The sequence below is a fragment of the Equus quagga genome, chromosome 12 (genome assembly GCF_021613505.1).
Source record: "Equus quagga isolate Etosha38 chromosome 12, UCLA_HA_Equagga_1.0, whole genome shotgun sequence".
Taxonomy (NCBI): domain Eukaryota; kingdom Metazoa; phylum Chordata; class Mammalia; order Perissodactyla; family Equidae; genus Equus; species Equus quagga.
In genome coordinates this window covers 101,296,119-101,318,106 of record NC_060278.1, presented here as the reverse complement: position 1 = coordinate 101,318,106, position 21,988 = coordinate 101,296,119, and the positions used below count along the sequence as shown (strand labels likewise).

Genomic DNA, 21,988 nt, shown 5'->3' with positions numbered 1-21,988 from the left:
ATTTTTACTGAGCACCTTTTTGATGCCATGCCCAGGGCAGACATTGCGAATCAATCAGGACTCTTTCTCACTGAGCAGCTTACTGGGCCTTGGTTCATTTCTGTGAGATGAGGATAGTGATAGTATCTACCTCATGGTGTTTTTTTTCCAGGATTAGGTGAGATGATATAGATCAAATTCTTGGCATAGAACCTGCACAGAATAAGAGCGCAAAAAAAGGGGCAGCTGTTATTATTATAGGGGAATCTTTTTGTTATTATAGAGGAAGCACTTTAGAAGGCGCTTCTTCATTGACAAGCCTTGTGCTAGGAGACTGAGCTCCCAACAGGTGTTAGAGTAATGATAGTGGCGGTAATCGTCACCAGCGTTTAAGGACGCTTGTGTGCCAGGGACCATTCTAAGTACTCTGCATGTATTATTTCATTTAATTCTCACATAAACCTGGTTTGGTATTATTTTTATCTTCATTTTGATGGTAAGAAAAATGAGGCACACGGAGGTTAGGAGCGGATGGTATTCCGTCGTTCTCTTAGATGAAGACTCTGAAGCCTCGTGTGAGTCCTATTATCCTATGGTGTTCAAAGCAGTGTTTGTTTTTAGCAAGTGGAAGCCTCTTTTTTTCAAATAAAATGTTGAATTGTATCCCAAAATAGGTAACAGCAAGGCTGACTGATTGATGTGGGGGTGAGGATGGCCAAGGACGCTGTCCACTGGGCCTCGCTTACCCCCACCTGGACCAAAAGGGACCGTAGAAAGCTTCCGGTCTTATTCATCCTCACAGCAGGTTCTGAGAGCACCCGCGCCGACGTAGGCCAGTCGGTGATCCTTAAAAAGGGAGTCTGGGTTTAACAGAGTTAAATCGATGCCTTTGTGCAGGGGTCGCTCCCAGCTGTGGACAGAATGTACAGTGATTTCAAAGGCCATTTGGTCACACATTTCCGAGTTCTGTGCCTAAACACAGAGCCACCTTGGGAAACGCTGATCAAGACCAGCCCCTGGTGCAGGTTGAGAGCCCTGGGCTCAGAGAGGTGAGGTGACGTGCCTGTGAGCACCCAGCTATGAATGACTGAGCTGGCTGCCAGAATCCAGGATTCTTGACTCCTCATTCTTTCTGCTACAGCTAAATCTCCAAAATGTGATTTATTTAATGATTGGGGTTGGGGAGGAATATTAATATAAAATATGATCGTCATGCATTTATCTGAGACTTCAATGTTTATAAAATCCTTCTGTCTCCATTCTGTGGCTTGGTGGGAAAGGTTCTGAATGTGTTAGAGCACTTTCGTCCCTAGCAAGTGCCAGTTCCCGCCAGCCAATGAGATATTTGCAAGAATGTTCTATAAGATTGAGAGGCTGGGGTATTCAGAGAAGTCTCATGATAGTATTTATCTCAGGGTGTGGAGCGGTGGGCTGGAATTTAAATGCAGAACTTCCGACTGGCTCTGGTGGTCGAATTCTTAAGACTGGATTTTAGTGGTCAAAGACTTATTCTGGAACCAAACAAAATTGGAAGTTGATACTTAGGGATATTGCATTGAATCATGTACTCACTAAAATTTTTGATACTTCCAAAGATATTAATACAGAGGAGAACTGAGTTTTTTATGAGTCTTATTTTGCAAACTTAGAAATTTTAACTTGCATATATCAGGGGAATAAGGGTATTTAACACATGTGGCACCTTGGCTGCAGGCACAAGCTTGAAGGCATGTGGGTACTAAGTAACTAAGTAACTGGTGACTAAGGTAGAAATAAAGGCGTCATGGACACCCTGAGACTTCAGGAGGCAGTCTGATCGGAAAGAAGAGATGCAGATTAGCTTGCATAGTCAGGATATAGTTTTAAGGTGGATTGTATGTTCCAGTTTGACTCTGGCATCGGTGGAGGCTGTGGGGGCGCTGCCCCCCTCCACTCTCCCCTTGGTACTGCTGTGATAGAGAAGGGATGGAACTGGCTTCATTGCCAATGCTTAACTAAATCCAGTTGATAATGTCAGCTTCTGGCAGCTCTGGGCTTAGTGGGAAAGAATATCCTGATTGGATGAATGATTTCTGCTGTGTGTGAAAAATCAGGGCATAGTGACACAAATCCATGCATTTGCAACTTCAAAGCTACTTTGAATATAAAGGGATTCTTTGAAATAAAGCTACTCATTCATTCATTCATTTATTCGTCCATCTACCCACCCAATGAATATTCACTGAGAACCTGTTAAATGTCAGACATTGCTCTAGAGTCGTTCCATCAGTGAGATATTTTCTTGGAGCTATTTTAAATAAATTAGTGAGATAAGAGACAGTGTGGAGATGTGCGTGGAGCACTGAGTGGGGCTGTGAGTCGAGGCGTAAGTTGGAGGCTTGGCTGTGTCTTGCTATGTGATCTTGGGAAAATGTCTTTATGTTCTCTGAGGCTCTGAAGGAATGGTCTAGATGGATGATCAAGACCTCAGTCAACTCATAAATAACTTAATTCTAACCATGTATCAAGTGCCTATTGTGTGTGCTGGGTAGGGTTGAGACTGTAAATAAAATGAAACTGAGTGGCATGCCCTCAAAGATCTTACAACTTCAGACATAAAGGCATGTGTGTCCAATACCGCTAAGGTCAGATTGTCTATTTAGTACCTGTTTATTTGAAGTATACAGTATATTACAGGAAAAAAATAATTAGACCTAATATTTATTGAGCACTTATTGTGCTAAGCTCTTTCTATGACCTCAGTATCCTCATTTCACAGTTGAGGAAACTAAGGCTGAGGGAGATGGAGGCATCTGCTCAAAGACACCCAGGTAGTCAGAGATGCAGCTGGGACTTGAAGTTGGGTGTGTAACTCCAGTCACGCTCTTGACCTTTACTCTTCATTTAATTTTCAGGAGTCTGAGTGGTCTGGCTCATCCATACCAAAACCAGACACATTTCTGTGATTAGATGTTCTCCACTTGACCCAAGAAGTTATGATTATGACTGGAAATGGCCTCTCCCTCAAGTTGTCTTTTAATTGAGATCATCACACAGAGAAATAAGAGCTGAAACAACTCTCAGATGCCGTCTAGTCCACTTGCTATGTGTTTATAGGAGACTGAGGATCAGAAAGATGAGCTTGCTTGACTAAAGTCACATGGCAAGTTAGTAACCCATGTGGGGCCCCTGATTTCCAGTTCAGTGTTCCTTCTCCCACACTCACTCCTCTGGAAAAGGAAGACGTCCTGGCATAGGGATGTTTTTTAGAGATGGGAGGTGATGGTCTTCAAAATTCCCAGAGGAAAAGAAGTCACAGCAGTTATAAACATGCTAGAACTAACATATAATGAAATTAGCTTCATAAGTTGAGATGTCAGTCTTACTGTCTTCATCAAAGTGGAAGAGAAAGCAAAGCAGAAGAAAGAGAAAGAAAAAGATCTTTACTTTGTGAAGAGGCCCGTCTATCATGTCTGAGAAATAGGTGCCTTCCAACAGCCAGCCATTTATTTGTAGGCCCACTGGACATGATTTTCAGAAAAGGGGCCATTTACATTTATTGTACAGGTTGACTGGTTCTGATTTATTGTACACATGACTGATTCTGTTTCCTCCTTCAGCATCCCAGTGACCGCATCCCTTCCTCCACTTGAGTGGCCACTCTCCCACCAGTCGGGCTCCTATGAGCTTCGGATTGAAGTGCAGCCCAAGCCACACCACCGGGCCCACTACGAGACGGAAGGCAGCCGAGGGGCCGTCAAAGCTCCAACTGGCGGCCACCCTGTGGTTCAGGTATGCACTTGAATTCTCTTCCTCTGGTGTGCCTCATCTGTGGCTGGGTGATTCACTTCTGCTTAAGCCACTGCCTATTGCTTATTAGGTTGACGTATGTGTCTCAGCCTCCCACTCCTGTGAGGGATGGGAAATTTGGGATTGAGTGAGTATCAGAAGCTAAGCCAGCTACTCAGAACCCAGCCTGCCTGAGCTGGATAAGAACAGAGATGATATTCACGCTCAGGCTACTTCTTCCCTTCTCTTTCTGGTTGAGAAACTGCTAGAGTTTTGTCGAGGTTTGTGCATGATAGGTTTCTGAAGCCATTGTGTTGTGTTTAAATTTCAGATGAGAGTCCATTGAGGAAAATAAAAAAAATATGGAAAAGCAGGAAAAACTTAAAAGTATATATAGTCAAATTACCTAAAAGAACTATTCTTAGCATTTTGGTATATTTCCTATTGCCTTTTTTCTATTCACAAACACGGCAGTATCTGTTGCTGTACATTTATATACTTGATGTTATAGTAGTTTATACTTAGATTTTTATTCTTTTTACTTTACATTATGCCAAGAGTATTTTCTCCTGTTTTTTTCTTAATCGTTGTCTTTTATGTCTGTAGCTTTTGATTTAACCTTTAATAAGTAGGGAAGTGTTCTTTTTTCTCCAAAATAATTAGAGTTGAAATATTCTTTGTTTTTTTAATGTGGTAACATTGGTTTATAACATTATATAAATTACAGGTGTACATCATATATTTCAATTCCTGTGTAGATTACATCATGTTCACCCCCTAAAGTCTAGTTACAATCCATCACCACACATGTGCCTAATCACCCCTTTGGCCTTCTGCCCTCCCCCCTTCCCCTCTGGTAACCACCAATCCAATCTCTGTCTCTACGTGTTTGTTTGTCCTTGTTTTTATCTTCTACTTATGAGTGAGATCATACAGTATTTGACTTTCTCCCTCTAACTTATTTCGCTTAGCATAATACCCTCAAGGTCCATTCATGTTGTCACAAATGGCTGGATTTCATGATTTCTTATGGATGAGTAGTACTCCATTGTGTATCTATACCACATCTTCTTTATCCATTCGTCCCCTGATGGGCATCTAGGTTACTTCCAAGTCTGAGTATTGTGAATGATGCTGCAATGAACATAGTGGGTGCATGAATCTTTACACATTCATGTTTTCATGTTCTTTGGATAAATACCCAGCAGTGGAATAGCTGGATCATAGGGTAAATCTATTCTTAATTTTCTGAGGAATCTCCATAGTGTTTTCCATAGGGGCTGCACCAGTTTGCACTCCCACCAGCAGTGTATGAGGGTTCCCTTCTCCCCACATCCTCTCCAACACGTGTTATTTCCTGTCGTTAATTATAGCCATTCTGACTGGAGTGAGGTGATATCTCATTGTAGTTTTGATCTGCATTTCCCTGATAGTTAATGATGTTGAGCATCTTTTCATGTGCCTTTAGGACATCTGTATATCTTCTTTGGAGAAATGTCTGTTCAGATCTTTTGCCCATTTTTTAATTGGTTGTTAGTTTTTTTGTTGTTGAAATGTGTGGGTTCTTTATATATTTTGGATATTAACCCCTTGCGAGGTATATGGTTTGCAAATATCTTCTCCCAATTGTTAGATTCCTTTTTCGTTTTATTGATGGTTTCCTTTGCTGTGCAGAAGCTTTTTAGTTTGATATAGTCCCATTTGTTTATTTTTTCTATTGTTTCCCTTGCCCAGTCAGACATGGTACTTGAAAATATGCTGCTCAGACTGATGTCAAAGAGCCTACTGCCTGTGTTTTCTTCTAGAAGTTTCATGGTTTCAGGTCTCACATTCAAGTCTTTAATCCATTTTGAGTTGATTTTTGTGCGTAGTGTAAGATAACATTCTAGTTTCATTCTTTTGCATGTGGCTGTCCAGTTTTCCCAACACCATTTATTGAAGAGACTCCTTTCTCCATCGTATGGTCTTGGCTCCCTTGTCAAAAATTAGCTGTCCATGGATGGGTGGGTTTATCTCTGGGCTGTCGATTCTGTTCCATTGATCTATGTGTCTGGTTTTTGGCCAGTTCCATGCTGTTATGGTTACTATGGCTTTGTAGGATATTTTGAAATTGGGGAGTGTGATACCTCCAGCTTTGTTCTTTTTTTCTCAGGGATCCTTTGGCTATTCGGGGTCTTTCATTGTTCCATATAAATTTTAGGATTCTTTGTTCTATTTCTGTGAAAAATGTTGGAACTTTGAGAGGGATTGTGTTGAATTTGTAGATTGCTTTAGGAAATATGGACATTTTAACAATGTTAATTCTTCCAATCCAAGAGCACAGAATATCTTTCCATTTCTTTGTGTCTTCTTCGATTTCTTTCAATAATGTTTTATAGTTTTCAGTGTACAGATCTTTCACTTCTTTGGTTAAGTTTATTCCTTGGTATTTTATTCTTTTTGTTGCAATTGTAAATGGGATTATATTCTTAATTTCTCTTTCTGTTACTTTGTTGTTAGTATATAGAAACGCAACCGATTTTTGTATGTTGATTTTGTATTCTGTGACTTGACTGTATACATTTATTGTTTCTATAATTTTTTTGGTGGATTATTTAGGGTTTTCTATATATAAAATCATGTCATCTGCAAATACTGACAGTTTCACTTCTTCCTTTCCAATGTGGATCCCTTTTATTTCTTTTTCTTGCCTGATTGCTCTGGCTAGGACTTCCAATACTATGTTAAATAAGAGTGGTGACAGTGGGCGTCCTTGTCTGGTTCCTGTTCTTGGAGGGATAGCTTTCAGTTTTTCTCCATTGAGAATAATATTAGCTGTGGGTTTGTAATATATGACCTTTATTATGTTGAGGTTCTTTCCTTCTTTACCCATTTTATTCAGAGTTTTTATCATGAATAGATGCTGTATCTTGTCAAATGCTTCCTCTGTATTTATTGAGATGATCATGCGATCTTTATTCCTCGTTTTGTTACTGTGGTGTATCATGTCAGTTGATTTGTCCATGTTGAACCATCCCTGCATCCCTGGAATGAAACCCACTTGATCATGATGTATGATCTTTTTCATGTATTGTTGTATTTGATTTGCTAGTATTTTGTTGAGGATTTTTGCATCAATGTTCATCAGTGATACTGGCCTGTAATTTTCTTTTTTTTGTGTTGTCCTTGTCTGGCTTTGGTATCAGGATAATGTTGGCTTCGTAGAAGAAGTTAGGAAGCCTCCCCTCCTTTTCAATTTTTTGGAAGAGTTTGAGAAGGATAGGTATTAAGTCTTCTTTGAATGTTTGGTAGAATTCACCAGGGAAGCCAGCTGGTCCTGGACTTTGGTTTTGGGAGGTTATGGATTACTGTTTTGATCTCCTTACTGGTGATTGGTCTATTCAAATTCTCTACTTCTTCTTGAATCAGTTTTGGAATGTTGTACGAGTCTAAGAATTTATCTATTTCTTCTAGATTATCCAATTTGTTGGCGTATAGCTTTCATAGTATTGTCTTATAATCTTTTGTATTTCTGAAGTGTCCATTGTAATTTCTCCTCTTTCAGTTCTGATTTTATTTATTTGAGCTTTCTCTCTTTTTTTCTCAGTGAGTCTAGCTAAAGTTTTGTCAGTTTTGTTTATCTTTTTAAAGAACCAGCTCTTGCTTTCATTGATTTTTTTCTATTTTTTTTTAGTCTCTATTTCATTTACTTCTGTTCTAATTTTTATTATTTCCTTCCTTCTACTGATTTGGGGCTTTGTTTGTTCTTCTTTTCCCAGTTCTTTTAGGTGCAGTGTTAGATTTTTTATTTAAGATTTTTCTTGTTTGTTGAGGTAGGCCTTTATTGCTATAAACTTCCCTCTTAGAACCGCTCTTGCTGTATCCTATAAACTTTGGCATGTCATATTTTCATTTTCATTTGTCTCCGGTTATTTTTTGATTTCTCCTTTGATTTCATTGACCCAGTCATTGTTCAGTAGCAACATATGTCCTTAAGTGTATAGTCTGGCTAACCAGGCACTGCTGACTGGTGCCCACCAACCAACTGAATTAACTAGACCTTCAGTACATTTGAATTAAATTTTTTTTCTTGTATTTGCCTTAGAGTGGAAACATTCTATGATGAGAATTCTACGATAGCAATCTGATGCAGTGGGCATCAGAACGCTCTATAGTACTTGTTAAAATGCAGGTTCTTGAGCATCTCCTGAAAGTACTTGATTACAACCTATATGACATGAGTAGAGTTCAGAGAGAAAACAAACCAACCACAAACCCCCAAATCTCCACAGGTGCTTTGGGCATGTACTTCTGGTTCAGGACTTTGATGCTAATACTACGAACTTATAAATCCTGGCAGTTGCTTTTTCTAAATCTGACATCACAGCCATCTTGGGATCTGTTTCTATTCATTGCTTCTTTTCATCAACCATGAGACATTTTCCTCTTTCTTTGCCTGTCTAGGAATTGTTGACTGTCTTCTGACATTGTGATGATAAGATGTTCTGGACATTGTAGAGACTCTGGATTTTGTTATCTTCCTCTAAATGCCGTTCAGTTCCTGGCCGATCACTTTGAACTTGAGTAGGTTTGATTTTACACTTTGTTGGGTGGACCTGCGGAAGGTCCAAGGTGTGTTCCATGCCCTCCAGCTCCTTCCTGTGTAGATCTAGTTCAGGCTTGTCTGAGACCCTGTCAGGGCACACCCAGCGCAGCCCTCACTCGGGCATGCCCTTATTCCTGAGGCATAGCCTCGTTAAATATTTGGTGGGGAGGTCACTCCTCTTTGATGAGCTGGAGTTCCAATATGCCAGCCCTGCTCAACCTCTCATCTCTCTGTTCCCTTCTCGACCCCATAGCAGTGTTTCTCTCTGATAAATCCTGCACATTCTCTCTCTGTACTTACACAGCCCAGCCTTTGGCCCAGGACTGGAGGGCTCCCCAGCACGCTCTTTCTCTCTGATGCCTTCCCACAGATTCCAGCTGCTTCTGCAGCCCAGGACAATGAACTCTGCCCTCTCAGCTCAGCAGCACCACTGCCCCTGCTGTGGTGGGAAGCTGTCCCCAGGCAGAGAGCTGGGGTGAATGGGGCTCACCTCCTCTGCTTCCTTTCCTTCGGGGACCACGGTCTTATGCTTCCTGCTGTCTGCTGCCCGAGAGCAGTGGACTCACATACTTTCGTCCTGTTTTATAGTCGTTTGTGGCGGGAGGGCTGGTCTGGTACCATTTACTCTGTCATGCCATGAGTTGAGTTTTGGAGACGAAAGTCCTCATATCATCATTGATCTGGGCTTATCTATTGCACGCGAACCTCCTGGCTTGGAGGGTGGTGTTAGTGGGTGTTGGAATCAAAGTCTTTTGTAATAATAGAGAAATTGCTTCAAGGAGGATTAGGAAGAGGAGGTTGTATGAGGAGGCTATTGGGGTATTGCACAAACCCAGGCTAGAAGATTCCACTAAGAAGAACCGGGACTCAGGGAGTCGTGGCCCAAGGTTTATTCCTTTGCTCCGTCAATCCGTTCAACAAGTGGACTCGTTCTGCAACTATTTGTTGAGTACCTACTTTTTGCCCTAAAGTGTGCTTAATGCTGAAATATGATGACGAATAAAAGAGAAGTTATGGTCTCCTTCTTCATGGAGCTCATAGTCTAGGATAGATAGTCATTGACTAAATAATCAGGCAAATGATAAAATTACTAATTGTGGCACGTGGCATGAAGGAACAGTGCATGGGGCTCTAGGCATGTCAAACAGAGGAGCCAGTGGAGATGGGGGAAGAACATGTGCTATTTCCCTGAGGAAGAGACTGGGGCTGAGGATGCAGGGGGGGACCAGCATGTGCAAATGCCCGGAGGCAGAAGGAGGCAGACCGTGTCAGAGGAACTTAAGGAGCGTGAAGGGCCAGAGGGAGAGGAGAGAGAGGGAGGAAGGGGCCAGGGCATACAGGGCCTGGGTGGCTGTGGGAGAGGGTTTGGCTTTTGTCTTGAGATGGGAAAAGCAGGACAGAAACATGGTCTGATTCAGGCTTTGATAAGACCCCACTCTGATTGCTCATGGGGGATTGGAGTCGAGATAAGGAGGAGAGTCAGGAGGCTCTGACCTCGGTCTCTGTCCTTTTCAGGCTGTGGGCATCTTCATTCTCTGGTCATTCAACACCCGTCTGTTGAGCACTTAACACGTACCAGACACGGTTCTAGAGTCTGGGATGTGGTATGAACAAAACAGCCAGAAATCCTCGTCCCCGTGAGCTTCCGGTTTAGCAAGATGATGATAGTAACAGTTAACCCTGAGCGAGCAGTAACGCTAAGTGAGCGTGTCCGATCTGTTCCAAGTGCCGTATGTGCTAACTTACCTAATCCTCACGAGTCTCATGAAGCAGGTTGCAAGTAGGTCAAGGGGATGTCAAGGGACCTGTTCAAGGTCATAGCGATTGGGCGATGGGCCTCAGATTTGGATCCAGGTGTCTGGCTCTGCCCGCTGCACAGCTTTCCTGGTCCTCCACGGCCCTCTGCAGAGCAGCTCTTCCCGCCTCTTCCCTCTCACCGGGCACAGAAAACCCGGTGGGAAGATGCCCACAGCTCTACCTAGCCGTTTTATACGCCATCCCAATTCTGGGCCCCTCACCCGCTCATGGAGCCATATCCTGACTTGCTAGGCCGTGCTCACTCATTCCTCAGGGGCTGGGGCCACGGAAAGTTCCAGAGAAGGGCATGGGCTGGATGTGCGGCTCGAAAGACACCCACTGTCCTGCACTTGACGTTCACGCTGCTCCTTCCCACAGCCCTCACGGAGCCGTCCCCGTTCCTGCTCGTTGCTTTGAAAACCCCATGTATGACTTAAAACGTGCGGCCGCATCCTTAAAAGACACAAAGGGAAGTATTTTTTTAAAAATCATTTGAATAAATTGCGTTCTCTTCAAAATGAAATGTGCTAACCCCTGATTTTTAGCATAGGAAGTCAGTTGTTTTTTTAACTTCTTTGAGAAATGAAGAAAAAAGGAGGCTTTAAGAAAACTGGCGTTCTTAACCTTTCAGTAGGTGCGAAAACCCCTTTCGAAATCTGGAGGTTGCCCTTTCGTTCCCAGAAGAGCCACGGAGCCCTGTTTGGTACCTCGCCTGGTGCTTCTGCCGGTTTCTCTCTTGATCTCTGTCCCTCTTTATCTCCACATCTGTTTCTATTTCTGGGCTGTACCACGGCTTCTTTTTCCTGTCTCCATTCTTCGTCCCCACCCTTCTCTTTTTTATTCACCACACTATAAAACTTCATTTTTTTTTTTGCATGCCTAGTGGTTTTATGCTTCTCTTTATATGAAAATAAAATGAGTACAAGACCATTTCATTCTTTCTTTAGAAATAAAATTAAAAACTTAGGCATATGCCATGTTCAGCTGTTTTATTTTTCCTCTTGAATGTCACTTGGTCTTGGGAGAAAGTTCGTTCCAAACCCTTAAATGCTTCTCGGATCTCATGACTCTTTCTTTCGGTGAGTATTTTCTTGAGGACTTGCTGTGGGCCTGGCAATGTGCTAGGCGCCGACAATATAAATGGGTGACGTGGACACAGTTCCTGCCCTGACGGAGTGCAGGGGGCACCGGAGGTGTAAACTACACCAGGACTGTTTTGAAGTGACCGTTGTTGAGATGTGGTGGGTTGGGGAAGCCAGACGAGGGTGATCTGGAATGACACCTGGACTCTGGGGCAAGAAGTGTCGGCTGATTCTGAGCTCATCTGTCAGATTCACAACTTGGGGGTAATTTTCAACAACACAAACCTGGCCAAGAGAAGGTACTCAGAAGACCTACTTTAGAGGGAGGGCCTCGCTGAGGAGGTGACTTACCAACTGGGACCTGGAGCAGGTGACAGAGCCAGCAAAGAGAGGAAAGGTGCCCTTCTTCTGTGTCTCTCTGTCTCTTTTGGTGGTGGTGGGAGAATGTTCTGTGCCAAGACATAGCACATGCAAAGGTCCTGAGGCAGGGAAGAATTTGGTGTGTCTGAGGAGCTGACGGAGGGCCAGTGTCACTTGAGTTTAGCATGGAGGGTGACGGGTGGGCAGGGCCAGGCCATGCAAGACTCATAAGCCAAGGTGAGGAGCTAGGATTTTATTCCAGGGCAAGGGGAAGGGGGTGATGAGTTTTGAGTAGGGGAGGAAGGTGATTCTGATTTAACCATTTTAGGATCACTGGGACTTCTCTCTAGGGAGTGGGTTAGAAGGGGTCAGAGAGGCAGCAGGAGATGAATTTGCTAGGCTGTGGCAGAGCCAGGTGAGCGATGGAGGTGGTGAGGACTGGGAGGTGGCCGTGGGGGAGGGGGGGTTCTGTGGTACCATCTTCAGGACTTGGTGCTGGCTTTGATGTGGGAGGTGAAGGAGCACGTGGGTGGAGGACGGTGTCCTGTGCCATGTGGGAAGACTTGGGGCAGAAGTCACTTTCTTAGGGGAAGACTGTGGGTTCAGTTGGGGTGTAGGAAGGTTTCTGAGATGTCCGAGCAAAGATGGCAGGTAGGCAGTTGCATATATGAGCCTGGAGCTCCGCAGCAAAGTCCTGGACCTTCTACCCTTCAGGCCTGTGGAATGGCACAGGACTACACACACCATTACCAGAGGGCCTAGTGCGTATCCGTGTGTAAGGATTTATTTCCACACCCTCAACAGCATTCTGCATCTCTCCAGAAGCGATGGATTCAGGAGAGAACCAAAGAGGAGACTGGAGAAACAGGATCACAAACTGACAAGCTTGTGGGGGCCAGGCAATGAATTGGCCGAACGTCAGGGACAATAGGGAGTGGTGGGGAGTAGGGCATAGCAGAGTGTGTGCCTCGTCTCAAGGAGTCCATCACTAGTGCTTCAGACCCCATTAGTTGTGCCACGTGGGAGTATGGATCCAATGTTGCCAGGTTTTACAGATTTTTTCAAGAGGAGCTAGGAATCTGAATTTTTAGGGGAAATTTCTGAGTTTTAAGTTTTGGCTACTATACCAAACCTTGGGTTAGATTTGGCTCAAGGCAAGTGTCCTCAAGTTCATATCCTCTGGGGGTAAATAAGGACTGCGCTACTTCAAGGTTCATCAAATAAAAAGGGAGATAAAGAGAGAGGCTGTATTTATGTGATTTCTAAGAACTGTCAGTTATGGAAGGCACAGTTAGCAGCCAGGCCCAGACAGTTTCTCCTGTAAAGCTCTAAATCCCCTTGAAACAGAACGAGTTGATGGTTCTTTCTGAGGAACCAGGGCATCTTAATTCTTCGGCCTGACTTTGACTTGTAGGGATCAGATGAGAAAGGGAACCACCGGACTCACCTCGAAAGAGCCACACGCCTTTTGGCGGAAGCCTGCTGTCGTTTCCTCGTTCTGTTTCAGGTCGGGGTGCGGTGGGCCTTTGATGGTTCCATCCACAGGCAGCTTCGCAAGGTTGAGCTTCAAGCGTTTCCGTAGTTCTTCAGCTCACAGGGTCTGGCAGTGCCCGGCTGAGAGCGGCCTGCATAATGCCATTGTCCTTTCATCCTGTACCGCTCTGACCCTTGACCATCTTCCCGCATAGAAATTCCCTATAGAGGACGCTTCGTTATCTTCCTTATCCATCCTTGTGCTGCGGCTCTCCCAAAAAATGTTATTCTTCCCACTCTCTGGGGCGTGTTTTCAACTGAAAGAATGATTGGAAAGCCATCCTTTTAGTTAGAAAGTCATCAGAATCTGAGAATGTCTCACCATAGCACACACCTCCAAAGACAATACTCCTGATTCTTTCCACCAGATGTTCAGACATATGGGAAAAACATGGGTTGTTCCTTTAAGAGAAATTCCTTACAGATGCAGAAACCTGATCTCTGTTTCAGCCTGGGTAATGGTAATGAACTTCACAGGGCGGAGAGGGAGGGGCCAGCGGCGCACCTGTCCAGGTCACCTCCCCCCCCCCCACCCCCGGCGCCCATCCAGAGGAGGCCGGTTAAGTCGCTGAGCTTTCATCCCATAAAACGGATTACAGGATAGTGATTTTCATCCCATTGGATTTCAGCTTTTAAACTATCTGCAACTCACTTTGAATTTGAAAGGGAAGAAAGAAGCCAGCCGGGGTTTTCTCCTTACCAGGTGGAGCTGCAGCCTTGACAGTGAGCCGCGTTCCTGGGGCAGTTGGCTGGGCATGTTGGCTTGTATTTGGCTAATAAAATTTTGTGCTCCGTGAGGCACCCCCCTGCCCTGCTCTTAAGACGTGAAACAGGAGGCAGGTCTTGCTGATGCTAATTTTTCTTGATGGGGGCTGCTGTATTTGCTTCTACAGAAGATTCAATCAGACCCTCCGGAGAGGGAAAGGAAAGGAGAGTGACATGGTGATCGGTGGCCCCAGCTCCAAGGAGGAGCGTGTGCTCTGAGATCATTGGGGGTCCCTCTGCTCGTTCATTCATTTGTGCGAAATATTTACCAAGCACCTTCCATGTGCCCGGCGCTGTTCCAGGTGCTAGGAGGACTGCCGTGAACAAAACAGACAAAAATTCCTGCCCCGTGGGGCTGACGTTCTGAGCAGGGGGAGATAAACGATAAATCTAATAAATAGGAAAATTAAATAGTCTGTTGGAAGGCGATAAGTACTGTGGGAGAACTCCCAGGGCGAGGGGTCACGAGTGGTCAGATGGGCCTTCCTGAGAGGGGACAGCTGAGCAGAGAAGCAGGTGAGGGGTGAAAGGGGCAGGGACCTGGGACCAGAGCTCCCGGCCCAGGGGACAGCCAGGGCCAGGCCAGGCGTGGTCTAGGAACAGAGGAGGCCCTCCGGGGAAGAGCAGGTCAGAAGAGGAGGAGACGGGCCCGGAGGAAAGAGGATGGGCAGATTGGGGGTTGGGCCACCGAGGACTTTGACCGGCAGGGAGCGGGGAGCCAGGAGCCGCAGGCCCTGGTGTGGGTTCCGGAGGATGCCTCTGGCTGCCTGCTGATGAGGACAGACCGCAGGGGCTGGGGAAGCTGCAGGAGCCTGTGAGGAGCTGCTGCCGTGGTCCAGGCCCGAGAGGATGGTGGCTGGACCTGGATATGGGTGGAGAAAGTGGCTGGATTCTGGGTAGATTGTGAAAGTCAGGCTAACCGGGATTTTGAGCGATTGGCTGTGGACAAGGGGTGCGGGTGTGGCTGCAGCCTTGGCAAAGGCTGGAGTCTCCCGGGTTGAGCACTTTGCCTGTCCCCACGACGACTCCTCCTGTTTTCAGAGGGAAGACCCCTCCTAGGGGTGGCCTTTTCATTTATAGACAGGGATGGGGTGGGAGGGAGTGATGGGGACCACTTTAGGAGGAGCCGTCCTTACCACCCTGTCCTGTCTATACCAGTCTCTTGATTATAACACTGGCCATTCCTTTAAAAGCTTTTAAGAGTACAATCGGAACACCAAGTGCATGGTGGCCACGTGTGGCCCCCTGGGTGTGACCGTGGCTGAGGCTGGAGTGGTCAGGGGCCGTGTGAAAGAATCGAGATTGGGGCCTGGCCTCCAAGGCTCAGCCAGGTGGAGGAGAGAGGAGAGGGCGTCCAGGGCGGGGGCCAGAGCAGGCCAAGGCGTGGAGCGATGAGCTGGGGTGGGGCTGGATGGTTCCACGTGCCGGCATGTCTTCAAGCGGCGGGCACACCCAGCTTTAGCAAGAGGTGCTTTCAGTTCGCATGAGAAGATAAATTATCATGAACGAGCATCAGCAAAACATTGCACCCAAATGTAGGCAGAAAACAGAGGGCTCCCAGAATCTTGAAGAAACGATTGTTCCAAAAAGAGAGACTAAGTCTGAGGCTTGCAATATGTCTGCCAACGAGTGGAAACACAGAGGAAACTTCATCTGTTCCACAAGCAGTTTTGGGGGCCCCTGCTACCGGCTGGGCATTGTGGCGGAACGATGAGAGCCAGGCTTACAGAGCATTCGCTGTGTGCTTCCCTGAGAGTGACCTACTTCCCCTGGGCAGCCATGTCCTGGAGCGCAGGTGGGAGGCCAGCTGCTCTGAGTGTACAGACAAGGAGCCTGGGACACAGGAGGTTGAGCAACTTGCCTGATGTCACCCAGGGGTGGCGCTGATTGGATAAGAGGTCTGCAGCCAGAGCCCACTCAGAGCCCTGGGTCTGTGCTGCCTCCTGCAAGCTTTCAGAAAGAGCAGGTGGTCTGCAGTGAGGCCGTCCTGGCGCTCATTAGCCCGGGGACTCTGGGTGACTGGCTGGGCTGCAGTTTCTTCAGTGACAAAGTAAGGAAGGCCCACAGCTGTCAGATTATTTGTTTCGTTGTGTCAGGAGTCATTAGGGTTCTAAACAGAGTGCCCAGCGTGGGCCGTGGCACAGGCAGGCCTTCAGTCCCGCGTTGCTCTTATGTAAAGAGCGTGATGGACGAGGGTCTGAGCTCTCTGGGGCGCTGCTGGGCTGCGACGAGGTCCTGGTGCCCGGTCAGGACTTCTCTGAGTTCCCCAAATCTGAGACTAATCTAGGACATCGCGGGCATTCAGGATGCATATTTACACATTGTTTGTGTTACGTAGATGATCTTACTTGGTCCTTGTGACCCCACAGGCAGTTGGGGCCGTTCCCATCGTGCAGGTGGGTAGAGAGGCGCGGGGGAAGCTAACGTCACCAGCTAAAGGCAGACGGCTAGTGGACAGGGAGCCCTGACCTGGCTCTCAGCCGCATCTCTCTCTTACCCGTTCTTCTGTCCGTCCCTGCCCAGCTGGCTCTGCAGCAGCCCCGGCATGGAGCGCTCGGTGTGGCTGCCGGGAGGGTGCAAGGCCGCGGGGCTCAGGGAAGGCTCCTCCGTGGCAGCTTTGGGGACTGGAGCGCTGGACCCACGCTGGGCATTCGGGTCCCTTCCTCGCCTCCACTTTCTCTGCTGAGGGACCGTGGGTGAGGCACAGACTTCCTCTGGTCCTGTGAGACAGGAGCCAACTGCTGGAGGGGGATTTTCAAGCACCTGGTAGCTCCAGCTCCAGGAGCAAGGGGACCATGACCACACCTGAAACCCCTCTGGAGGCCCCGAGCCACCTCATTCTGGCCTGTCTGCAGACCGAGGCTGGTGTCCATGAGGAGGAGCGTCCGTGTCCCCGGCCGCCCCCTCTGCCGGGTGCCCCGTGGGTTTGGCGGGTGGGTGCCAAGACACCTTTATGGAACCTTCAGCGTTCTCTAGTTCGGTTCCATGAGTGAGGCTTGGACCCCCCTCCAGAGGTGGCAGCTCCACTGACAGCAGAATCATTCCCCGGACCAGGACAGGGCCGGGAAGGGAGACGGAGGGTGATGGCTTCTCGGGGGCCCACGCCCTCTGCCAGGGCTTAGAGCCACACCCTGGACCCTGGGAGACAGCACGGAGCCTCCTGGAGGGCTGCCGGTCGACTCTGCCCAGGAGCACTTCTGTTTATACAAGCACGTCCCATGGAGCGGCCCATGCTCTGCCTGCTCTGTGGATGGGGAAACTGAGGCTCAGAGGCATTGAATGCCATCCCCAAGGAGCACAGGGTCACAGTCAAAAACAGGCTGACCCTGGCTGCGCTTTACCTGTGTGCCAGCTGCAGGATATGGAGCTGTTATTAACCCCACTTACATATGAGGAAACTGAGGCTCAAGGTCGCCCAGCGCAATGGAGGCGATGATACGAATGCCACCTCCTAGGGTCCTTGCAGAGTCAGCGACTTAATGCGTCGAGAGTGTCGAATAGGGCCCAGCATGCAGCAAGCGCTCACTGTGTGCTCATGGTTATCGTTTCTCCTTCTTGTTGATTTTCCTCTGCGCCCTCCTGTTAGGAGCAAAAAGGGAGCATTTGTTCTCACGTGGGAGTTTTGATGTCGTGCCGTGACCCCGCAGCCGGGCTGGACGTGAGGTAGATGGATGACACGGACGACATGAGCGCCCATCAGGTCCTGAGCACGTGCGCTGTGCCGGGTCAGAGGACTTGCTCGGGTCATCCGGCCCGGACGGGCGCAGCTGCGTTTAGAAGCACATCTGCCGCCCCGTCGGCCCGCCCTTTTCCGCCGCTCTGTGTCCTCAGGCCCCCGCGCAGGGGCGGCTGATTCCGGGCGTCCTGACACTGCTTTGAAAAGGTTCGTGTGTGTGTGCGTATAATGCACACAGACACGCGTGTCTAAGTTATGTCTCTGTTTGTATGTAATGATACACGCATGTGTGTATATAGAGATATTATATAATCTGGTCCGCCTGAATTTTTATTCAATTTTTTTTTTATTTTTTCTTGTTTTAATATGTACTTATTGTTTAAAAAATACAGGATAATATTAAAAAAGAAACGGAGCAGCACCCTTTGTCCCCTGGAGAGAACTGGGGTTAGTGCTTTGGCGTCTTTCCTTCCAGTCTTTCTTCCCGTGCCTTGCAGACTCACTCCTCACCTAGTCAAGTCTGTATCAGGTGATTTTGATGACACCAGGGGTAAAATAGCATTTACCAAGATCTGAATAAGATTGGGAATTGTTTTAAGTGCTTTCCATGGGTAAATGGATATAATGCTGCTGTTATTTCTAAGCAGCACTTGGAGACACAGAGAGGTTAAGTAACTTGCCTGAGGTCACACAGGAAGTGGATGAGCCACGAACTGAAGCCAGATATTCTAGCTCCAAAGCCTACCCTCTTAACTAGTTAGGCCACAAAGAAGAAAGAGAATTCTTTAATGATCCTGAGATAATCTTCCAGGTTCTTCTGAGGGCCTTTTATTGTTTCTTACGTTCCAGTTTGGTTGAGCATCCAGTCAGATTTTTCCCTTGTCCTGTCGCTCAGGCTCGTGCTGTCCATCTGTGGCCCCCGCCTCCCCGCCCCCGCCTTCCTGCTGGCCCAGGGTTTGGCCACAGCAGCCAGAAGGCCCCTCCCGGGTGCAGAACAATAGCCGGCTGGCGGGCGGAGCAGCCTCGCTGGGGCGGCTGTGGCCTGTGGCTTCTGCGGACACTCCCAAGTGGGTCGAGTGTGTCCAGTGTGTCCGTGTGAGGCCCCGAGCCCCCGAGGAGAGCCCGGGAGGCGGGGAGCCTGCGCTTGGCCCTGAGACGGCGGCTCCGGGGGGTCAGCTCCCACGTGCGAACCGTAACAGGCAGAGTTGTTCTCACCAAACTAGTGGTGTGACCGTGAACCAGGGTCATCTGCCCTCCTGGGGCCTCAGTTTCCCCAGCGGCAAATCGGACAGAATGTTCCTTCTCTTCCAGGATCTCTGTAGGAGATGAGAACGTGTGTCAGGCGGTGCAGCTCTCAGTGGAGACCGCTCTGGTTTCTTGTCTGAATTAATTGTTGGGGAGGAAATGGGCTCACGTGGTGCGGAACTTGAAAGGTTCAAGAGATGGCAAGACCTCCCCCCCACCCCGTACCCCATACCCAGCCGCCCCCTCTCCCTGAGGCCCCACGGCACCCACTCCCAGAGGGGTCTGTGTGTGTCCTTGCGGTGACATTCACTGTTGTCATCGCCATCAGGAGCAGCATTATAATTTATACAGGACTTGGCAGCATGCCCTGTACATTTAAAATTCCCCTCTAACGATCAAGGCAGTCTTTACTTTTGAAATTAAAAAGCCATCACATTTCGATTTTCCAGATAGGAAGTGCAGCTGAGATGCTCTCCTTGGCATCGTTGAGTTGACCAACTAGACTTTCCCTGAGAAGCTTAGGTCTCTGTTAAGGGAATGCCATCTTCCGAATTTGACATTTACTATAAAATTGTAAATGCCGCTCTGATAAATACAGGTTTTTGGAACCTGTGCAGGCACCTGTTTGCTAAGCCTTGCGTTTCCCCGAGCCCGGGTTGAGTGACACAGGGTAATCCGTCAGCAGACGCCGGCTGTGGGGCGAGCCTGTTCAGGAGGCTTGCTCTCTCCACCGGGAAATGATCCGTTGAAGATAAAAGCAATGGATTGTTCCAGCAAGGGCAGGACGCCATGGGTAAAAAGTAGCAAGAAAAGTGTTGAGTAGGATTCCGAGTGGTTTTTCTGGTCGTCTCCTATTTATTCAGCAGATATCGAGGGTATCCACCAATGCCGGGCACTGGGCTGGGTGCTCCCCCCTCGGTTTGGTGCGTGGACCAGCAGCACAGACATCCCCTGGGAGCTTGTTAAAAATGGGGGGGGTCTCAGGCCCCCTGCAGCCTGTGGGGTCAGAATCGGCCTCTTACAAGATCCCACGTGACTCGTGTGCACAGTAGAGTCTGAGGCACGTTATTCTAGGTCAGGGGTCTTCAAACTGTCAATCAAATCCAGCCTACCACCTGCTTTTCTAATAAAGTTTTATTGGAACACTGCCCTGCCGATTTATCTACATATCGTCTCTGGCTGCCTTGGTGTCACAGCAGCAGAGGTGGGTCCTTGCAGTAGACTGTGTGGCCTGCAGGACCTGAAACGTCTGCTACCTCGTCCTTTATGGGAAGAGTTTGCTGAGTGGAGATGAGAAAGAGTAGCAATCCGAACAGACAAACCCGGCCGCTGTCAACAGAGCTGGTGTTCTGGCGGAGGGGGACATGCAACAAACAAATGTAGATACAGCTGGTTGGCTGGTGAAAAAGCAAGAAGAAGAAAAATAAGGCAGGAGGTGTGGGATGGAAGATGATTGGGAGGTGGTGAGGATGCTGTTTAGGGCAGAACTTTCTGAAGAGGTGACACTCTAACAGAATTTTGACTGCAGTGAGAGAATAAGCCGTGTCACGATCTTGAGGAAGATTCCTCTAGGACACGGAACAGCCAGTGCAAAGGCTCTGAGGCAGGAGGTTTCTTGGCGTCCATCTGGGGCATCAGTCCGGAGGTGGGAGCTAGCCGGGTCTGATTTAGGAATTAAGTATTGAGTGTGGTTTTTTGTGTCCACATGACCTTTGCTGTGGCATTTCAGTGCCTTTTATAAGACCATGGAATGTAGACAGAGGTCCCCAACTCGCAGCCCAGGGAAGTCTTCTGGGCATCATGGAGTAGAGTTGCACAAGCTGTGCACTGCACAAGGGCATTGCATATCATGAGATCACCATTCACATTTGCATATTTATCAAGACAGTGTTTTGACACAGGCCTGCTAAGGGTGCAGAGGAAGAGGTATGTTTTGCTGCTCTGCACACAAATGTCAGACAATTTAGCAGTGGCCCTGATGGTATAATTCTTAAAAAGAGAAAAAAGTCTGAGCGTGACTGTCTTTAGGTTGGTCCTGGCCCCTGGGTGCTGGGCTCCTTTACGTGACCTGTGGCCCCTGAAGCCGTTTCACTTTATCTTGATAGTAAGAAAGGCATTTCTGCTGGTCTCGAAGACACCCCACTCTACGACTTCCCTTTCTCACAGGTGAGGTTTTCCTCGCTTTCTCCTTCCCACCCCGGGCCAACCAGACTACCTGGAGCTGCGGGGCAGCCTCTCAGCTTCCACCTCGGCCTGTGTCTCGCTGTGCAACCTCAGCCCACACGCTTCTCTTCTCTGAGCTGTGGGAACCTCTGCTCCAAGATGAGGGGGTGGTGCTCTACGAGCTCCCTCCTGCCTCTGAGCGACATGATTCTATGACTCAGAGTGATAGGTGTCACCTGACGAGAAGCGCCTGCGTTCAGTTCTGTTCACTTTGAGGTGGGAGTTCCAGCTCCTCGTCACCTTGGCTTGCCTTAACTTGCATGGTTTCCTAGCTCCAAGGTTGACTCATTCAGAGACTTGAAGCTGGTTTTTTTAGAGTTTGGGGATGATTGAGCTGGAAGGATACTTAGAAATCATCTAGTTTGTATGACTATTGTGTCTGATTCAGCTACCATTTTACTGAGGGCCTCAGCTACCATTTTACTGAGGGCTTCCTATGTGCCCTATTGGCTAAGCTGAAGTTGTCTCAGTCAATCTTACACTGAGCGTTTGAGGTAAATACCGTCATCATCATTTACGAATGACCAGATCGAGGCTCAGAGAGATGAGGTGAATTATAAAGATTACCCAGTGACTAAATTGGCAGAGCCCTGACTCACACTGTTGAGAGCAGAGGTTGGGAATGTATTGTTTACTGAGCACGTACAATATGCTAGACTTTATCTAGGCACCAGCTTCATTACCCACAGTGACCCTGTGAAGTGGGTCCTGGAATCTTACAGCTGAGAGCACGGAGCTTCAAGGAGAGGGGGCACCTGCTCAGGGCACGGCACGTGCCGTGAGCAGCAGACCCACCTCAGCTTTCTGGTCTTTCTCCTGCTCGCGCCCTTCTCTTTGCTTTGTGAACTCTGACGTGCGTCCTGTTTACCTGTCGGCGTCCGTCACAGGTCTGTGTGTCTTTGCCAGGAGGGAGATGCTGGTACTTTGCTGGCCACCTGCTCAGCCATTTCTTACCACCTTCCTCTGCTTCCCGGG

At 47.8% G+C, this 21,988-nt stretch overlaps 1 protein-coding gene across 7 annotated transcripts in view; it reads left to right on the top strand.

Moving 5' to 3' along the window:
• NFATC2 (nuclear factor of activated T cells 2) overlaps nucleotides 1–21,988 on the top strand; it is a 158,071-nt gene that overhangs the window by 35,838 nt on the left and 100,245 nt on the right. For all 7 annotated transcript variants that reach the window (XM_046679450.1, XM_046679449.1, XM_046679448.1 and 4 more), the window contains exon 3: nucleotides 3,579–3,750. In XM_046679450.1, coding sequence (XP_046535406.1) covers nucleotides 3,579–3,750 — 172 coding nt within the window. The remainder of the gene's footprint in view (nucleotides 1–3,578; nucleotides 3,751–21,988) is intronic.